This window comes from Lithobates pipiens, unplaced genomic scaffold, assembly GCF_037356315.1.
Source record: "Lithobates pipiens isolate NorthernLeopardFrog02 unplaced genomic scaffold, aLitPip1_a1.2 Scaffold_16, whole genome shotgun sequence".
Lineage (NCBI taxonomy): Eukaryota > Metazoa > Chordata > Amphibia > Anura > Ranidae > Lithobates > Lithobates pipiens.
In genome coordinates this window covers 43,287,138-43,304,876 of record NW_027507748.1, presented here as the reverse complement: position 1 = coordinate 43,304,876, position 17,739 = coordinate 43,287,138, and the positions used below count along the sequence as shown (strand labels likewise).

General features: G+C 44.2%; 1 protein-coding gene across 1 annotated transcript in view; it reads right to left on the bottom strand.

Annotated features, from left to right (window-relative positions):
• Positions 1 to 290: 290 nt before the first annotated feature.
• Positions 291 to 17,739, bottom strand: part of ACP6 (acid phosphatase 6, lysophosphatidic) — a gene marked incomplete in the record, with an annotated part of 53,713 nt that continues 36,264 nt past the window's right edge. The window contains 1 exon segment of the mRNA XM_077479801.1: positions 291 to 712. Within this exon segment, the coding sequence (XP_077335927.1) occupies positions 572 to 712 (141 nt within the window).

Genomic DNA, 17,739 nt, shown 5'->3' with positions numbered 1-17,739 from the left:
GGAACTGCTGTTGGGTGCGGCCATCGTGGATGTGATGTCAGCTGCTCCAGCAGACAACGTTCTAGCAGTGACACTCTATATATGTTCCCTTTCACTCCTCCTCTGCAGCCATAGGGAGATAAGTGGAGGGGCGGTGGATCTGGATCAGTATAGATTAGATACTCTCAGAAAGGAGAGTGCTATGCGGAAGGGATGTGCTAGAGTAAAATTTTCTAGCAAGTTCAAAGGCACATTGCAAGTGACTGCAATCACATGATTTTTTTTTTTTTTTAAATGGAAAATGCTGAAAGTAAACAGTTAAAATACTTTATTTTCTGTGCTTTTACCTGAAAGTTGGTGACAGGGTCTCTCCAAACTAGTGCACCCCATCCTCTACACTATGAGGTTGATGCTTTTCTTATGCACAAAACACCAAGGAGTACTAGTGCCAAATCACAGTGCCTAAACCTCCAGACCTGGAAAGGGGGGGGGGGGGGAATAAAACAGGTTGGGGTGAATTGAAGCTTTAGGTCCAGTTTAGGTCAGTCCATTTGTTTCAGCTCTACTTTGCTGTATCCTGGAGATATTCAAGCTATTTCTTGGTCCTATTCCCTGTTTCCTTTAGGCAGCAGAGCCCTTTGTAGTCTTCTGGACTCATGGCATACGCAGAGAACGCGTTCAGGAAGTCCTCCAGCGGGCACAGGCCGGCCCGACAACCTTTTACCACCTGTTCCTGGAAAAGAAGAGAAGGATCACATTAATGGGTGGATTCCACAGCATTCATCGATGCGATTTTATAGAATACATTATCCAGAACCCCCAAACATTATATACTTTATTTTAGCAGAGGCCCTAGAGAATAAAATGGCGGTCCTTGCAATTTTTGTATGTCACACGGTTTTTCAAACGCAATTTTTTGGGAAAAATACACTTTAATGAATTATTAAAAAAAAAAAAAAAAAAAAAAACACCCCACACACAATATACCATTTTTTTTGTAAAATATGAAAGATGATGCTACACCAAGTAAACACTTACCCAACATGTCATGCTTTAAAATTGCGTGCGCTCAGAGATTGGCACCAAACTACGGTAAGTTAAAATCTCCATGGGTGACGCTTTAAAATTATCTACTATATACAATTATTGCTCTCGCTCTCATACGTTTGTGGCGACACCTCCCATGTATGGTGCAAACACCATTTACATATGTGGGCATGACCTACATATGCTTTCACTACTTTGTGCGGGGACCATTTAAACATTTTTAAAAATTACATTTGTTTAAATTTTGAAAAACACTTTTTTTGATCACTTTTATTGCTATTGCAAGGACTGTAAACATGCTTGCATGACAGACTGGTGCTTAATATTTGGGGGGGCCATAAGCAAACCCCCCGCAGGTGATGGACAGGAATCGGAGGTGGTGCAGGCTCCTGGAAGCTGCCCCTGGCCCCCTCCCTCACACTAGCTCCTTACTTAAGCGGTGGTGCTGATGATCCGGGGTAGGACTCCTGGAAGCTGCCCCTCCTCCACCCAGATGGGTCAGGACCCCCCATGCGCGCAGAAGACTGCTGGGAATTGGAAGTGGTGTGGGCTCCTGGAAGCTGCCCCTGGCCCCCTCCCTCGCGCTAGCTCCCCCACATAGACAGGTCAGATGCTATCTATGTCCATACCTTAGGAGGTGGTGCTGGAGATCCGGGGTAGGGCTCCTGGAAGCTGCCCCTCCACCTGCTGTAGCTTGCCGTGACACTGGGCCATTGCTTCTCCCGGCAGTTGAACTGGAAGTGTGTCCTGAGACCCAATTGGCCAGGGAGTCCCAAGATTCTTCCCTGGCCAATCAGGTCTCAGGATACACTTCCTAAATGGCCGGGTGGAGAATCAAGAAGACAATGGCGACTAACATTTTGTTATTGTCACACAACTAGGTGGGCTCAGGGCGCAGTGCTCTGTGTTATATAAACACAAGTCAGTGCTACTACCCATACATCACATAGAAAGCAGAGCTCCCGGGTGCTCGACCCACAGTCTTTGGGTGAGTAGAGAAATGAGGAAAAGATCCGCACTCCGGTGATTGCTCTAAAAAAAATGTATTTATTAACAAGCCACAGTGACCAAAACACAAATGCGAAAGATTGACGTGTTTCAGCCTATAAGGCCTTAGTCATAACATCTGTGCCCTGAGCCCACCCTATAAGCCAAGAGTCTCAGGCTCTAATCATGCGCTTAAAAAAAATAAAAAATAAAACCCCATTGAAATCCATGCGTCTGACGCCCTGCATGTAGATTAGGGGCCGGGCACATGGATTATGGTTTGGCCACTGCATTAGATTGAAAATGAGCATCCTTCCTAAGTTTCTATATTGGTTACAAGCATCGGTTACAAGCATCACCAATATTCATCCCCTCCAACTATTTCAAACAGACACAGTCAGCATTTGCTGAATTCATATGGGCCTGGCGAACTCCTGAGCCAGGCAGAGGCACCTGGCAGCAGGTGACATCAGGACCAAAGATGACTGCATGACACCCGGCTCTGACCGCAGCCTAGCAGATGATCCTGATTTCACTGGGCATGCGAGTATGTGAAGAAAAGACAATGCTGCATGACAGGTATGAAAAGGGAGAAACTGAAAAAGGTTACTGGACAATAGACTGGATAAATGAGGAAGCCATTCAGGTCACTTGCGTCTTACGTCTTCTTTGTCCAAGCTGTTGTCCAATACCCTTTTCCCATTGTTGCCAGCATGTAAAGCAGTTGTAAACCGTTACACATACTCTGTGTATCACCTGAGGACAGTCGCTTCACTGAGATTAAACAAATGTTCCTACATAAGTTGTAGCTGTTTATCTGCAGTGATCTTTTCTCTACACCTGTTGAAAGTGCAGAATTTACACAGGATCTCAGCTCTGAAAAGCAGGGGGCAGGAAGCTGAAGTTACACTCTTCAGAGCCGATTGGAGGAAAGGGACACCCCCTATCCCCCTTCAAACAGCATCAGAGCTGAGGCTGTCAATCACTGGCTGTGTGCTGGAGCTCCCTCCCCTGTCACCTTTTTTGTCTTTTGGTGTCAGGAAGAGGAAGGAGGCAGCAAACTACACTTTCAGATTCCATGTCTAGTTTCGGATAGAGCAGGGAAGGGTTAGAACCCCTGTCAAGTTCAGAGAGATTCCCTCTAACTTCCTATTATGTCTCTGGGACAGGGAGTAAGAGGAAATGTATCCAATGAGGCACAGACAGAAAAATAAAAATCTGATAGGAGTTTCAGGGTCAGTCCACATATTCACATTGTGGTAACACTCATTGGTACACTGCAGTGCCACTCCTTTTGAACAGCATCCCAATGCACCTCCTAAACATGCGGTGCTTTGTGCTGCAAAATAAATGCAGTTTGTACTATTTTCTGTTTGTTTAGGGTGAAATGTCTGTTTTGAATGGGACACCCAACACAACATACTTCAACACATGAAAAATGCATTGCAAAGCAGCGCAGTGTGAATGGGCCCTAAGCCCTTGTACACACGGTTGGAGATTCCGACAACCAAATCCGTCGGAGTAATTCCAACGGATTAATTCCGGAAGAGGTCCAGAAGTGATGTTGCATACACACAGTCAGACTAAGTTGTCGGAAAATCCGATTGTACATAACGTGATGACGTTATTTCGTTACGACGGGACTACGTTCAGGCTAGTAGCCAATAGCTTTGGTCTAGGAATTTGATCTGAGCATGCGTGGCACTTTGTCCGTCGGAGTAGGCTACACATGATCGGAGTATGTCCGATAGGAGCATTTTGACGGAAAATTTTACCGGCAAGTTGGAAAACTTCTTCCGGATATTCCGACGGAAACAGTCCGATGCAGACCACACACAGTCGGAATATCCGACAAAACGGTCCGATAGGACACATTCCGTCGGAATCTCCGACCGTGTGTACAAGGGCTTAGACAGAGCGCCCTCTACTGCTCACTGCTGTTCTGCCATTTCCCAGGTAAAATTATAAATATGGATACAAGATACCATCTCCGGGTGGTCTTCTGGCTCACCGTCACTGATTTATCGGGGGGGGGGGCCCCATCCTTCCCCGACTCACCCCAAATTCAAACAGAAGCAGCTACAGTGGCTTTTCCAAAAGGAAAATGTTCTTGGACCTGATGTTGAGAACTCAAACAGCTTACAATAAAGCTCTTTAAAGAGGAAGTAAACCCTAATGGGTTTACTTCCTCTTTCATTCCCTGCAAAGGTAAAGCATAATGGACTACTATGCATCGCATAGTAGCCCATTATGTGTCACTTACCTGACACAGGAGCCAGCGAAGTCACTGCTGTCCCCTGTAGTCTGGCACATCCATCTTCTCGGTGGGGTCTCGCAGCTCCGCCGCTGTCATTCGGCGAAGCTGCAATGACGTCACTCCTGTGCATGCACACGGGAGCCGCCACTCACGGCATATCGCCGTTGACCGCGGCACGCTCACTGCGCGCCGTTGTCTACAGCGCATGCGCCGTAGACAGCGGTGCCTGTCTTTTGGCAAATATCTCCTAAACCGTGTAGGTTTAGGAGATATTTCTTGGACCTACAGGTAAGCCTTAAGCTAGGCTTACCTGTAGATCAAAGTTGGTTGTAAGGGTTTACAACCACTTTACGAAATAAAGACCATCTTTGGCCATGCCTTTTGATGCGTTTCACCCCAATTATGATTAAGCCAAATTGGGGTGAAACACACCAGAGTGTCATGGCAATGGCTTTTGCAAAGGGCAATGTTCTTGGACTTGATGTTGGGAACTCCTACATCTAATGCCGCGTACACACGAGCGCACATTCCAACAAAATCCATTGCATACACACGGTCACAATGTTGTTGGAAATTCCGTAACGTCGAGAACGCGATGACGTACAATAAGATGAGAAAAGTGAAGTTCAATAGCCAGTGCGGCTCTTCTGATTGATTCCAAGGATGCGTAGAACTTTGTGCGTCGGCATTGTGTACACACGATCGGAATTTCTGACAACGGATTTTGTTGTTAGAAAATTTGCGATGCAGACCTCAACTTTTTTGTTTTGGATATTCCAATGGAAAATGTCCGATGGAGCCTACACACTACACATGGTAGGAATTTCCGACAAAAAGCTCCTAAACATTTTCCATCAGAAAATCCGACCGTGTGATTAGAGTAATGTTCTTTATTTTCTTAAAGTGCATTTGGCCATGCCTTTTGACGCGTTTCACCACAATTACCATTAAGCCAAATTGGGGCGAAACACAGTGTCATGGCCTAAGGTGGGGACTGCGGTAAGCAGCTTCCTGGAAAAAATACTACAGTGTGATTGTATAGACTAGTGCGGCTCGGTAAAAAATATATGCTGAGAAGATATACACTGCCATTCTATATTACTGATCCAACACCGCTTTCTCCTCCACTATCTGATACGGTATACACCGTCACCATATATTATTGGTCCAGCTCAGCTTCCTCCTCCACTGTCTGCCAAGGTATTCACGGTTACTCGAAACAGCAGATCCAGTGCCGCTTCCTCCTCCTTGTCCATCTTATATGATGTGTTCAGAAATTTGCACAAAAGAAAACAAAACATACTGAGGGGAGGAAAAGAAGGGTCAGGCAAGAAACATTCTGATGTTTTATTAAAGAATATATCTTTAAAGAGAAAAGAGCTGCCTTCAGGAGGAGCCTGCTCTCTGTGCATTGCTATGTACATTGCCACTGATCCAGCACCGCTTCCCCCTACACTATCCGACATGGTATACACTGTCATCCTATATTACTGATCCAGCACCACTTCCTCCTACACTATCCGGCAAGGTATACACTGTCGCCCTATATTACTGATCAAGCTCTGCTTCCCCCTACACTATCCGACAAGGTATACACCGACATCCTATATTACTGATCCAGCACCACTTCCTCCTACGCTATCCGACAAGGTATACACCGACATCCTATATTACTGATCCAGCACCACTTCCTCCTACGCTATCCGACAAGGTATACACCGACATCCTATATTCCTGATCCAGCACCACTTCCTCCTACTCTATCCGACAAGGTATACACCGACATCCTATATTACTGATCCAGCACCACTTCCTCCTACTCTATCCGACAAGGTTTACACGGTCGCCCTATATTACTGATCAAGCTCCGCTTCCTCCTACCGTGTAACCCTTGATGTTTTCTACTGTTCGTTTTATAATCCTGCAATGACTTACATTAATGACAGACAGTGTCTCCTCAGGTAGGTCCTTTGTCTGGGGACTGGTATTACTGTCCTTCTTGTACCAACTGGAACTAACTTTTTTTTTTAAATCTTTTTAGGTACCTTTGTGCACGGTTTGTACCTTTATTCCGAAAAGCTAAAATAAATAAAATAAGGTATTCACCCTATTATACTGATCTAGCACTGCTTCCTCCTCCACTCTCTGGCATGGTTACCCTGTATTACTGATCCACTACTGCTGCCTCTGTACCTATCCTTCAACACCTTATATGATGTGTTTAGAAATTTCCATAAAAGAAAAAAAAAAAAAAAAAAAAAACACACAACATACTGAGGGGAGAAAGGGAGAGACCGGCAAGAAACATCTTCTAGTGTACGATTAAAGAATGTGCCTTTAACCACTTTCAGACCGGACCAATTTGCTGGTCAAAGACCAGACCCCTTTTTGCGATTCGGTACTGCGTCGCTTTAACTGACAATTGCGCGGTCGTGCGACGTGGCTCCCAAACAAAATTGACGTCCTTTTTTTCCCACAAAAAGAGCTTTCTTTTGGTGGTATTTGATCACCCCTGCGGTTTTTATTTTTTGCGCTATAAACAAAAATAGAGCGACAATTTTGAAAAAAACACATTATTTTTTACTTTTTGTTATAATAAATATCCCCCAAAAATATATAAAAAAACATTTTTTCCCTCAGTTTAGGCCGATACGTATTCTTCTACATATTTTTGGTAAAAAAAAAAAAAATAAAAATAAAAAAAAAATCGCAATAAGCGATTGATTGGTTTGCGCAAAAGTTATAGCGTTTACAAAATAGGGATAGTTGTATAGCATTTTTATTAATTTTTTATTATTTTTTTTTTTTACTAGTAATGGCGGCGATCAGCGATTTTTATTGTGACTGCGACATTATGGCGGACACATCGGACATTTTTGACACATTTTTGGGACCATTGTCATTTATACAGTAATCACTGCTATATAAATGCAGTGATTCCTGTGTAAATGACACTGGCAGTGAAAGGGTTAACCAGTGGGTGGCAGTGTAGGGGTTAAGTGTTCCTAGGGGAGTGTTACTGACTGTGGGGGGGTTGTGCTTTCATTTAGTGTACACTGATCTCTGCTCCAATCACATGGAGCAGAGATCAGCGTCACTAGTTGCTAGGCAGAATGGAAAAAATGTTGTTTACACAGCATTTCCTCCATTCGGCTGCTCTGTGAGAGACGATCGCGGGGATGCCCGCGGCGATCGAGTCCGCGGGTCCCGCGACCGGACTCACGGGGGTCTCGACCAGCGCGGGAGCGCGCCGCCGGCGGCGCGCTCCCGATGGCAGGGCGGCATCGAATATTGGACGTACCTGTACGCCAATATGCCTGCCCGTGCCATTCTGTCGACGTACATCGTCGTGCGCTGGTCGGGAAGTGGTTAAGGAGAAAAAAGGGCCTCCTCCAGCTGAGACTTCTAGTTTGTGCATTGCTATACAGTACTGTGAAAAAGTATTTGCCCCCATCCTGATTTATTTTTCTTTTGCAAAATGCAGTTTTTAAAATGAGGATTTAATTTATTAAGGGAAAAAGCTATCCAAACCTGCCAGGCTTTATGTGAGAAAGTAGTTGCCCTGTAAACCTAATAACTGGTTGTGCCACCCTTGGCGGCAACACCTGCACTCAAGCGTTTGCGATAACTGGCAATGAGTCTTTCAGATCGCTGTGGAGGAATTTGGCCCACTCTTCTCTGCAGAGTTGTCTTAATTGAGCCACATTGGAGGGTTTTCCAACAAGAACGGCCTGTTTAAGGTCATGCCACAGCATCTCAATCGGAATTGGACTAGGCCTCTCCAAGACCTTAATTTTGTTTGTTTTTTTGAGCCAGAGGTGGATTTGCTGGTGTGTTTCAGATCATTGCCCTGCTGCATAACCCAACTTCACTTGAGCTTGAGGTCAGGAACCGATGACCATCTTCAGGATTTTCTGGTAGAGCACAGAATTCATGGTTCCATCAATAACGGTAAGTCATCCAGGTCCTAAAGCTGCACAGCACCCCCAGACCATCACACTACCACCAACACGTCTAAATGTTGGCAAGATGTTCTTCTTATGAAATGCTGTTAGTTTTATGCCAGATGTAACGGGACGCACACCTTCCAAAAAGTTCACCTTTTCTCTCACCAGTCCACAGAATATTGGCCCAAAAGTCTTGGGAAGAATCAAGATTTGTTTGGCAAACGTGAGACAACCCTTTGTTTTCTTTTTGGTCAGCAGTGACTTTGGCCTTGGAACTCTCCCTTGGATGCCATTTTTGCCCAGTCTCTTTCTTATTGTTGAATCACGAACACTGATCTTACCGGAGGCAAGTGAGGCTGGCAAATCTTTAGATGTTGTTCTGGATTCTTTTATGACCTTCCTGGATGAGTCGTCGTCATGCTTTTGGAGTAATTTTGGTCGGCCGGCCACTCGTGGGAAGGTTCACCACTGGTCCAAGTTAACGCCATTTGTGGATAATGGGTCTGTGTGGTACGCTGGAGTCCCAAAGCCTTAGAAATTACTTTGTAGCCCTTTCCAGACTGATACGTGTCAATAACTCTGTTTCTCATCTGTTCTTGAATTTCTTTAGATCGCGGCATGATGTGTTGCTTTTTTAGATCTTTTAGCGTTCTTCACTTTGTCAGACAGCTTCTATTTAAGTGATTTCTTGATTCAACAGGTCTGGCAGGAATCAGCCAGGGGTTGTGGCGGCAATCAGCCAGGGGTTGTGGCGGCAATCAGCCAGGGGTTGTGGCGGCAATCAGCCAGGGGTTGTGGCGGCAATCAGCCAGGGGTTGTGGCAAGTGAAATTTAACCTTGCTTTCCAAATAAATTAAATGAATCAAAGTTCATTCATGATTTAGCAAGGGGAGGGGGCAATTACTTTTTCACATAGGATCAGGCTGGTTTGAACAGCTTTTTTCCCCTTAATGAAATCATGATTTAAAAACTGCATTTTGTATTTACTCGGGTTATCTGTGTAATATTAAAATTTGTGTGATGATCCGAGTCATTTAAGTGTGACGAATATGCACAAAAAAAAAAAAAAAAAAAATCAGGAAGGGGGGCAAATTATTTTTCACAGCACTGTATGTTTATTGGTAAAGGATCACACTTCTCAGAGGTGCACTGGCATAGCATGTGGCTATCACACATACTATATTACCAAAAGTATTAGGATGTCTACCTTGACACACGTCTTAAACTTTAATGGTATCTCAATCTTAGTCCGTAGGGTTCAATATTGAGTTGGTCCACCCTTTTCAGCTATAACAGCTTCAACTCTTCTGGGAAGACTGTCCACAAGGTTTAGGAGTGTCTATGGAGATTTTTGATCATTTTTCCAGAAGCGCATTTATGAGGTCAGGCACTGATGTTGGCTGAGAAGGCCTGGCTCACCCTCTTCATTCCCAAAGGTGTTCTATTGAGTTGAGGTAATTGACTGTGCAGGCCAGTCAAGTTTCGCCACCCCAAAGTCGCTCATCCATGTCTTTATAGACCTTGATTTGTCCAAATCATTTGGTGGAGGGGGGATTATGGTGTGGGGTTGTTTTTCAGGGGTTTGGCTTAGCCCCTTAGTTCCAGTGAACTCTTAAGGCGTCAGCACAGGCAAAAGGACATACAGGTATGTCCCCTTTAAGAAGCAGCGCTGCAGGCACGTTCTCTGTGACCACGGGTCCCGCGGACTTGATGTCCGCCGGGTGCCCGTGATCGTGTCACGAAGAGGTAGAATGGAAAGATGCCTATGTAAACAAGGCATTTCCCCAATCTGCCTAGTGACAGGACAGAGATCACAGCTCTCTGTAAAGTAGTAGCCCCTCCCCAAACCGTTAGAATCACTTCCTAGGACACACTTAACCCCTTCACTGCCATTTACAGGAATCAATGCATTTTTATAGCACTGATCGTTGTATAAATTACAATGGTCCCAAAATAGTGTCAAAAGTGTCCGATGTGTCCTCCGTAATGTCGCAGTCATAAGAAATTTTTTTTTTATATATATATATATATATATATATATATATATATATATATATATATATATATATATATATATATATATATATATATATATATATATATATATATATATATATATATATATATATATACACACACACACACACACACACACACACACACACACACACACACAGCCGCCATTACTAATAAAATTTTTTTTAATAAAAATGCCATAAATCTATCCCCTATTTTGTAGACGCTAATCAATTTTGGGCAAACCACTCAATATACGCTTATTGCGATTTTTGTTTACCAAAAATATGTAGAAGAAGAATACGTATCGGCCTAAACTGAGGAAAAAAAATATTTTTTTTATATATTATTTTATATACTTATTATAGCAAAAGAGTAAAAAAATTGCTTTTTTTCAAAATTGTTGCTCTTTTTTTTGTTTATAGCACAAAAAATAAAAACCGCAGAGGTGATCAAATACCACCAAAAGAAAGCTCTATTTGTGGGGAAAAAAAGAACGGCAAATTTTGTTTGGGTGCCACGTCGCACGACCGCGCAATTGTCAGTTAAAGCTATGCAGTGCCGAATCGCAAAAAGTGCTCTGGTCAGGAAGGAAGGGGGGTAAAATCTTCTGGGGCTGAAGTGGTTAACCTGAGTAGTACAATCAGATTTGTGTGGGGTTTTTTTTGTTTTTTCTGGCTCGCCTGAACATGTTCTGGGAAACCCATTGTACTAGTTTAATAAAAAAAAATAAAAAAAGATGAATCTCAGCAGCCTAATAAATGTGCGCACCCTGCAGGCCAATGCTGCGTAGCACAGAGCCCATGCACATATAAAAAGGGATGTTCTGGGATTCCCTCTTTGATTGATCACCATATGCAAGGTTATATACATATGCAGGAGGATGTCAGGAAATAGAACAGGGGCAGGCAACCTCGGCCCTCCAGCTGTGGTGAAACTACAAATCCCATCATGCCTGCGAATGCCAGGGTCTCATGGGACTTGTAGTTTCAAAACAGCTGGCAGGGTGAGGTTGCCTACCCCCACAACAGAACATCCTACTAAAACAGGAGCATTTGGGATGGCAGCAGAACTCTAAAAAGAATGAATGGGAAAACATAGTAAAAGGATGGAAGTGCACTTGTAAACGTGCTTCATTTGCTGTAAATGATCTGGATGTCGGCCGTAATGCAGTGCAGTCAGTACAGGCCCGGCGGTCACAGGGAAGCTGCACTGACTTTATTTATAGGCGGAACAGTACAGCGAGTTCTAATAAGCCACAGGGAAGGGCAGACTTTTTAATTCAATGTAAAAATCAATAACGAGAGATGCAAAAGGAGAGATGTTCTGTGTTTAATCACTACCCAGATCTCCCAAGACTGACCGCGGGATTGCTCACAACCCTGCAAACGCATAAAACTGACTCCACTACTCATTATGGGATCCCAAAGCCATTTCATGTACACACGAGGAGGTGTGCTCGCCAAGTGCTGACAGATTAATCTGCCGGCAGCCGCAGCCATAATCACAGGAGGTTAATGGTTAGTTAAAACTTTGTGATTGCTCTGGAACCGTTTATTTATCCAGGCGGTTCGAGGTGCACAGATGTTCCTTAAAGAGGAACTCCAGCTTTCCCTTCAGTCTTGAACACTTGTGCAGGGCTCCTCCTGTACAGAAATTGCTTACGCCGAGTTCCCCGCACACTGCGAGCGTCTCAGTGTGCATTAGGAGCTGTAGCAAGTCAGAGGGAGCCTGCCTCATTTTCTGGCTGGAGGACATCCAGCATCAAATCCATTTCATTGACTAGGTTTAAGTTTTTCTGCATTACAGTAAAACCTGGTTTGGAGGGCAACTTGCGGTTTGGAGGGCAACTTGCGGTTTTAGAGTGTTTTGCAAGACAAGCAACTTTTTTTTAAATAAATTTTGACTTGTATATCAAGACATCGCTTGTATATAAAGTAGCGTCACATCACAACGGAGTATAAAAGAAGAGAGGTGCCTCTAATGCCCTGTACATGCGGTCAGACTTTCCAACACAAAATGTTCGATGGGAGCTTTTTGTTATTCTGACTGTGTGTCGGCTCTATCTGACATTTTCCATAGGAATTTCCGTCACACAAAATTTGAGATCTGAAAACAAAATACGTTGTCGGAAATTCCGACCGGGTGTACACAATTCCGACGCACAAACTTCTGCGCATGCTCGGAATCAAGCAGAAGAGCCGCACTGGCTATTGAACTTAGATTTTCTTGGCTCGTTGTACATCACCCATTGTGCCTTTGTCTTACAGTTTTTTTTGTTTTTGTTTTTTTTACAACCTCTTTAATGTTTGCATAATTCCTCCCTAGATTTAGTCCATAGCTTGCATCAAGGCTATGCTGGCCATACATTATACAATTTCTTTTAGATTTACCTTTAACCATGTAGTGAAAGGGCCGGCCTGATTGCATACAAATTGAAAATCTTTAGGTTTGACCTCATATTATATTAGTGATTCACTTTGTGCTGAAAGAAAACATGAAGTGCCAATAATGGCTGCTAAAAATGCCCACGATTTTACCTTTTTTTCAAAGAACATATGACTCAAAATGCAACACGCTGCATTTTTGATGCTTTCTTGCTGTGTTTTCAATGGGAAGGTGTCAATGGCCAACAATAAATTCATTCAAATTCATATTAAAAAGTCAAAAATGATTAGAGAGAAAAAAAATAATTTTTTATATAATAATAAAAAAAAAAAAATATATATATATATATATATATATATATATATATATATATATATATATATATATATATATATATATATATATATATATATATATATATATATATATATATATATATACACACATATATACATATATACATATACACACACACACACACACACACACACACACATCTTATACATCAGCTGTTTTCTGTGGCGATAAAACCGACCCTATATATATAAACCTAGAGAGATCGAATATACTATATGATCTGAATGTCCATATTCATAGTTTATGTATTCAACATTCTCTATGTCCATTTCCACTGATGTATAAAATGACCTTATTGATTCTTATGAATAAAGAATAAAAAAATAAAATGAATTCTTGGTGAACAGTATCCAAACTCAAAACATGGCTGCTGTACAGGTTGGGGGATGGGATATTCACAGAGTCTGTCTTCAGCCCCCCTTAACAGCACAGTCCCCCCTTTAAACCAATGTCCTTTGCTTCCCTTTACATTAGTGCTCCTTTACAGTGCTGTCCCCATTACATTAACATAAAGGGGACTGCTCTGTAAAGGGTACCCCATATTCCCATCGCACACGTTCATGGATAAGCTCTAAAAGATTTGGGTGCTGCAGCAACAACCAGCTGGGGACTGGTTCAAAAAGTCACAATGGAGATCTTTGCCGGCACGCCATTGGATCATCAAGATCGCGTCAAAACTGAGTTTATTGCATCATCACAACACAAAGCAATGTCACGTTTCGGAGCCACGCAGGGTCCCTTCGTCACATTACATGCCTGAGGAAAGGGCCCTGCGTGGCTCCGAAACGTGGCATTGCTTTGTGTTGTGATCATGCAATCAAATCCGTTTGGAGGCTATCTTGGCGATCTATGGCGTGCCGGCAAATATCTCCATTGCTCTGTAAAGGGAGCCTGTAATGTAAAGCTGACTGTAAAGGAGACACTGATATAAAGGGGACTGCACTGTAATGATTACAGTGCCCCTTTACAGTGCAGTCCCCTAGCAATCGCAGTCACTTCCATCACATTGCCCCTGCAGTCGGTCCACCCCCCCCCCCCCCCCCCATTTCCTCTCTAACATCACACTTCCCCATGCCAATTTCCACCTCCCCTGGACAGGACCCTTACCTTTGGCAGGGAAGAGGCTGTTATCTGTCTGTGTCCTCTCCCAGCTCCCCTGCCCAGCAATGTCATCTTATCAGCGGGGCAGGAGAAGCTCTCCATTCTGATCTGCATCTCCCGCACTCAGCCCTGCTGACAGGATGACATCAGCGGCAGGGCGGGCGGAAGAGCCAGGAGAGGACACACAGGCATGGGTGCACATCCGGTGGTGAGCGGCAACTGCGGTCAGTGGTAGGCCTGTGTGGACTGCGAACGCCACTCATCTCCCGTTGTGCAGCCCGATCATCAACAGGCCGCTAACTGGCACCGTTCCGTGGCCCCAGGGGAGTGGGACCCCTGCCTTAGGGAATTTTGCTGCACTTGCTGCTTTTCAGCCTAGGTCAGGCCCCACTGGGTTCTGGGACTGCCATGTCACAGCTATCCTGGGAGGCAGTGTACTGTACATCGACACAAAAACGTCACCGGCAAATAAAGTGCCCAAATATGAGCACTGTGAGCACGTGCAATAGTATATAGGACCTGGCGAGACCGGCGGCTCATCTGCACAAGTGCTGGGACTTGCAGGATGGAGGCGCAGAAGAGGGACAGGGGGAGGGAATGGATATAGCAGTGAAGTTCTACTACAAGTCAAAGTTTATAATATGTGAAATAAATCAAAAGAGAATTTATAGAATAGGCTACCCAATGAGAAAGGACGCCCCCCCCCCCCTCCCCCCACTACCTCCCATCTAGCAAAGGTGGACACTGGAATCTGGTTTAATTAGTTATACTCAAGCTGCCCAAAAGTATGCAGAAAACGCTGGACTTCTTTATTTCTAAATCCAGCATGGTTTGAAAAGTGTTGTGTGTTTAACCACTTTCAGACCGGACCATTTTGCTGGTAAATGACCAGAGGTCTTTTTACACTTTGGCACTGCGCTGCTTTAACTGGTAATTGCGCGGTCATGCAATGTTGTACCCAAACAAAATTTGCGTCCTTTTCTTCCCACAAATAGAGCTTTCTTTTGATGGTATTTGATTGCCTCTGCGATTTTTATTTTTTGCGATATAAACGTAAAAAGACCGCAAATTTTGAAAAAAAATGATATTTTCTACTTTTTGTTATTAGAAAAATCCAATAAACTCAATTTTAGTCATACATTTAGGCCAAAATGTATTCAGCCACATGTCTTTGGTAAAAAAAAAGTCAATAATTGTATATTTATTGGTTTGCGCAAAAGTTGTCACATCTACAAACTAAGGTACGTTTTCTGGAATTTACGCAGCTTTTAGTTTACGACTGCCTATCTCATTTCTTGAGGTGCTAAAATGGCAGGGCAGTACAAAACCCCCCCAAATGACCCCATTTTGGAAAGTAGACCCCCTAAGGAAATTGATAAGAGGCATGTTGAGCCCATTGAATATTTTATTTTTTTGCCTCAAGCGATTGAATAATGACAAAAAAAAAAATTTTTTTTTTTTTTTACACAAAGTTGTCACTAAATGATATATTGCTCACACATGCTATGGGCGTATGTGAAATGACACCCCAAAATAAATTCTGCTGCTTCTCCTGAGTACGGGGATACCACATATGTGGGACTTTTTGGGAGCCTAGCCGCGTACGGGGCCCCGAAAACCAAGCACCGCCTTCAGGCTTTCTAAGGGCGTAAATTTTTGAGTTCACTTCTCACTACCTATTACAGTTTTGAAGGCCATAAAATGCCAAGATGGCACAAAACCCCCACAAATGACCCCATTTTAGAAAGTAGACACCCCAAGCTATTTGCTGAGAGGCATGTTGAGTCCATGGAATATTTTATATTTTGCCACAAGTTGCGGGAAAATTACAAACTTTTTTTTTTTTTTTTTTTTTCACAAAGTTGTCACTAAATGATATATTGCTCACGCATGCCATGGGCATATGTGAAATGACACCCCAAAATAAATTCTGCTGCTTCTCCTGAGTACGGGGATACCACATATGTGGGACTTTTTGGGAGCCTAGCCGCGTACGGGGCCCCGAAAACCAAGCACCGCCTTCAGGCTTTCTAAGGGCGTTACAGTTTTGAAGGCCATAAAATGCCAAGATGGCACAAACCCCCCCAAATGACCCCATTTTGGAAAGTAGACACCCCTAAATTTAGGGGTACACTAGTGAGACTAGGTAATAAATGGCGGGTGCCCTGAAACTATAAAAAAAATAACTAACCAACCAGCGTCACCTGTAACAGTTATATGGTGATCACTGGTGAAAGGGTTAACTAGGGGGCAATTAGGGGGCTTTATGCGGTAGTATATGGGGGTCCCTGGCGCTATAAAAAGCTGCAGCGAACCTAAATACCTACCTGCCTAACTAGCGTCACCTGTGACACTAATACAGCGATCAGAAAAATGATCGCTTATTAGGCTGGGTTCACACTGGAGCGATGCGGGAACGCCACGAATGCGCGGCGGGTTCCCGCATCGCATGCCTCCCGGCGGCAGTTCACACTGCCCTATGCGAACTGCTGGGAGTGTCAGTGAAATGTTACTGACACCCCCAGATCAGTTCGCATATCGCAGTGCGATCTGCAAACTCGGATCGCATGGTGTGAACACCCATGCGATCCGATTCTGCTGCGGGCCAAAAAAAGGGTCCCGTGCGAATTTGCGGCGGGTGCGGCGAATGGCTGAACTCGAATCGCACAGAGATCGGATGTGATTTGCACTGCAGTGCGGTGCGAATCACATCCGTTCTCATAAACCGCTGCAATGTGAACCCAGCCTTAGTGACACTGGCGACGGGGGGTGATCACGGGGTTAAACCTTTATTGGGGGGGTTAGGGGGGTACCTTAGAACTAAAGGGGGGCTAACCCTAACTGCCCTAACAGTTATTAGTCACAAATGACACCCGCCGGGTGATCAGGGGGTTAAACCTTTATTAGGTAATAAATGGCGGGTGCCCTGAAACTATAAAAAAATAACTAACCAACCGGCGTCACCTGTAACCGTTATATGGTGATCACTGGTGAAAGGGTTAACTAGGGGGCAATCAGGGGGCTTTATGCGGTAGTATATGGGGGTCCCTGGCGCTATAAAAAGCTGCGGCGAACCTAAATACCTACCTGCCTAACTAGCGTCACCTGTGACACTAATACGGCGATCAGAAAAATTATCGCTTATTAGGCTGGGTTCACACTGGAGCGATGCGGGAACGCACGAATCCGCGGCGGGTTCCCGCATCGCATGCCTCCCGGCGGCAGTTCACACTGCCCTATGCGAACTGCTGGGAGTGTCAGTGAAATGTTACTGACACCCCCAGATCAGTTCGCATATCGCAGTGCGATCTGCAAACTCGAATCGCATGGTGTGAACACCCATGCGATCCGATTCTGCTGCGGGCCAAAAAAAGGGTCCCGTGCGAATTTGCGGCGGGTGTGGCGGGTGCGGCGAATGGCTGAACTCGAATCGCACAGAGATCGGATGTGATTTGCACTGCAGTGCGGTGCGAATCACATTCGTTCTCATAAACCGCTGCAATGTGAACCCAGCCTTAGTGACACTGGCGACGGGGGGTGATCACGGGGTTAAACCTTTATTGGGGGGGTTAGGGGGGTACATTAGAACTAAAGGGGGCTAACTCTAACTGCCCTAACAGTTATTACAGTCACAAATGACACCAATGCAAAAAAAAAAAA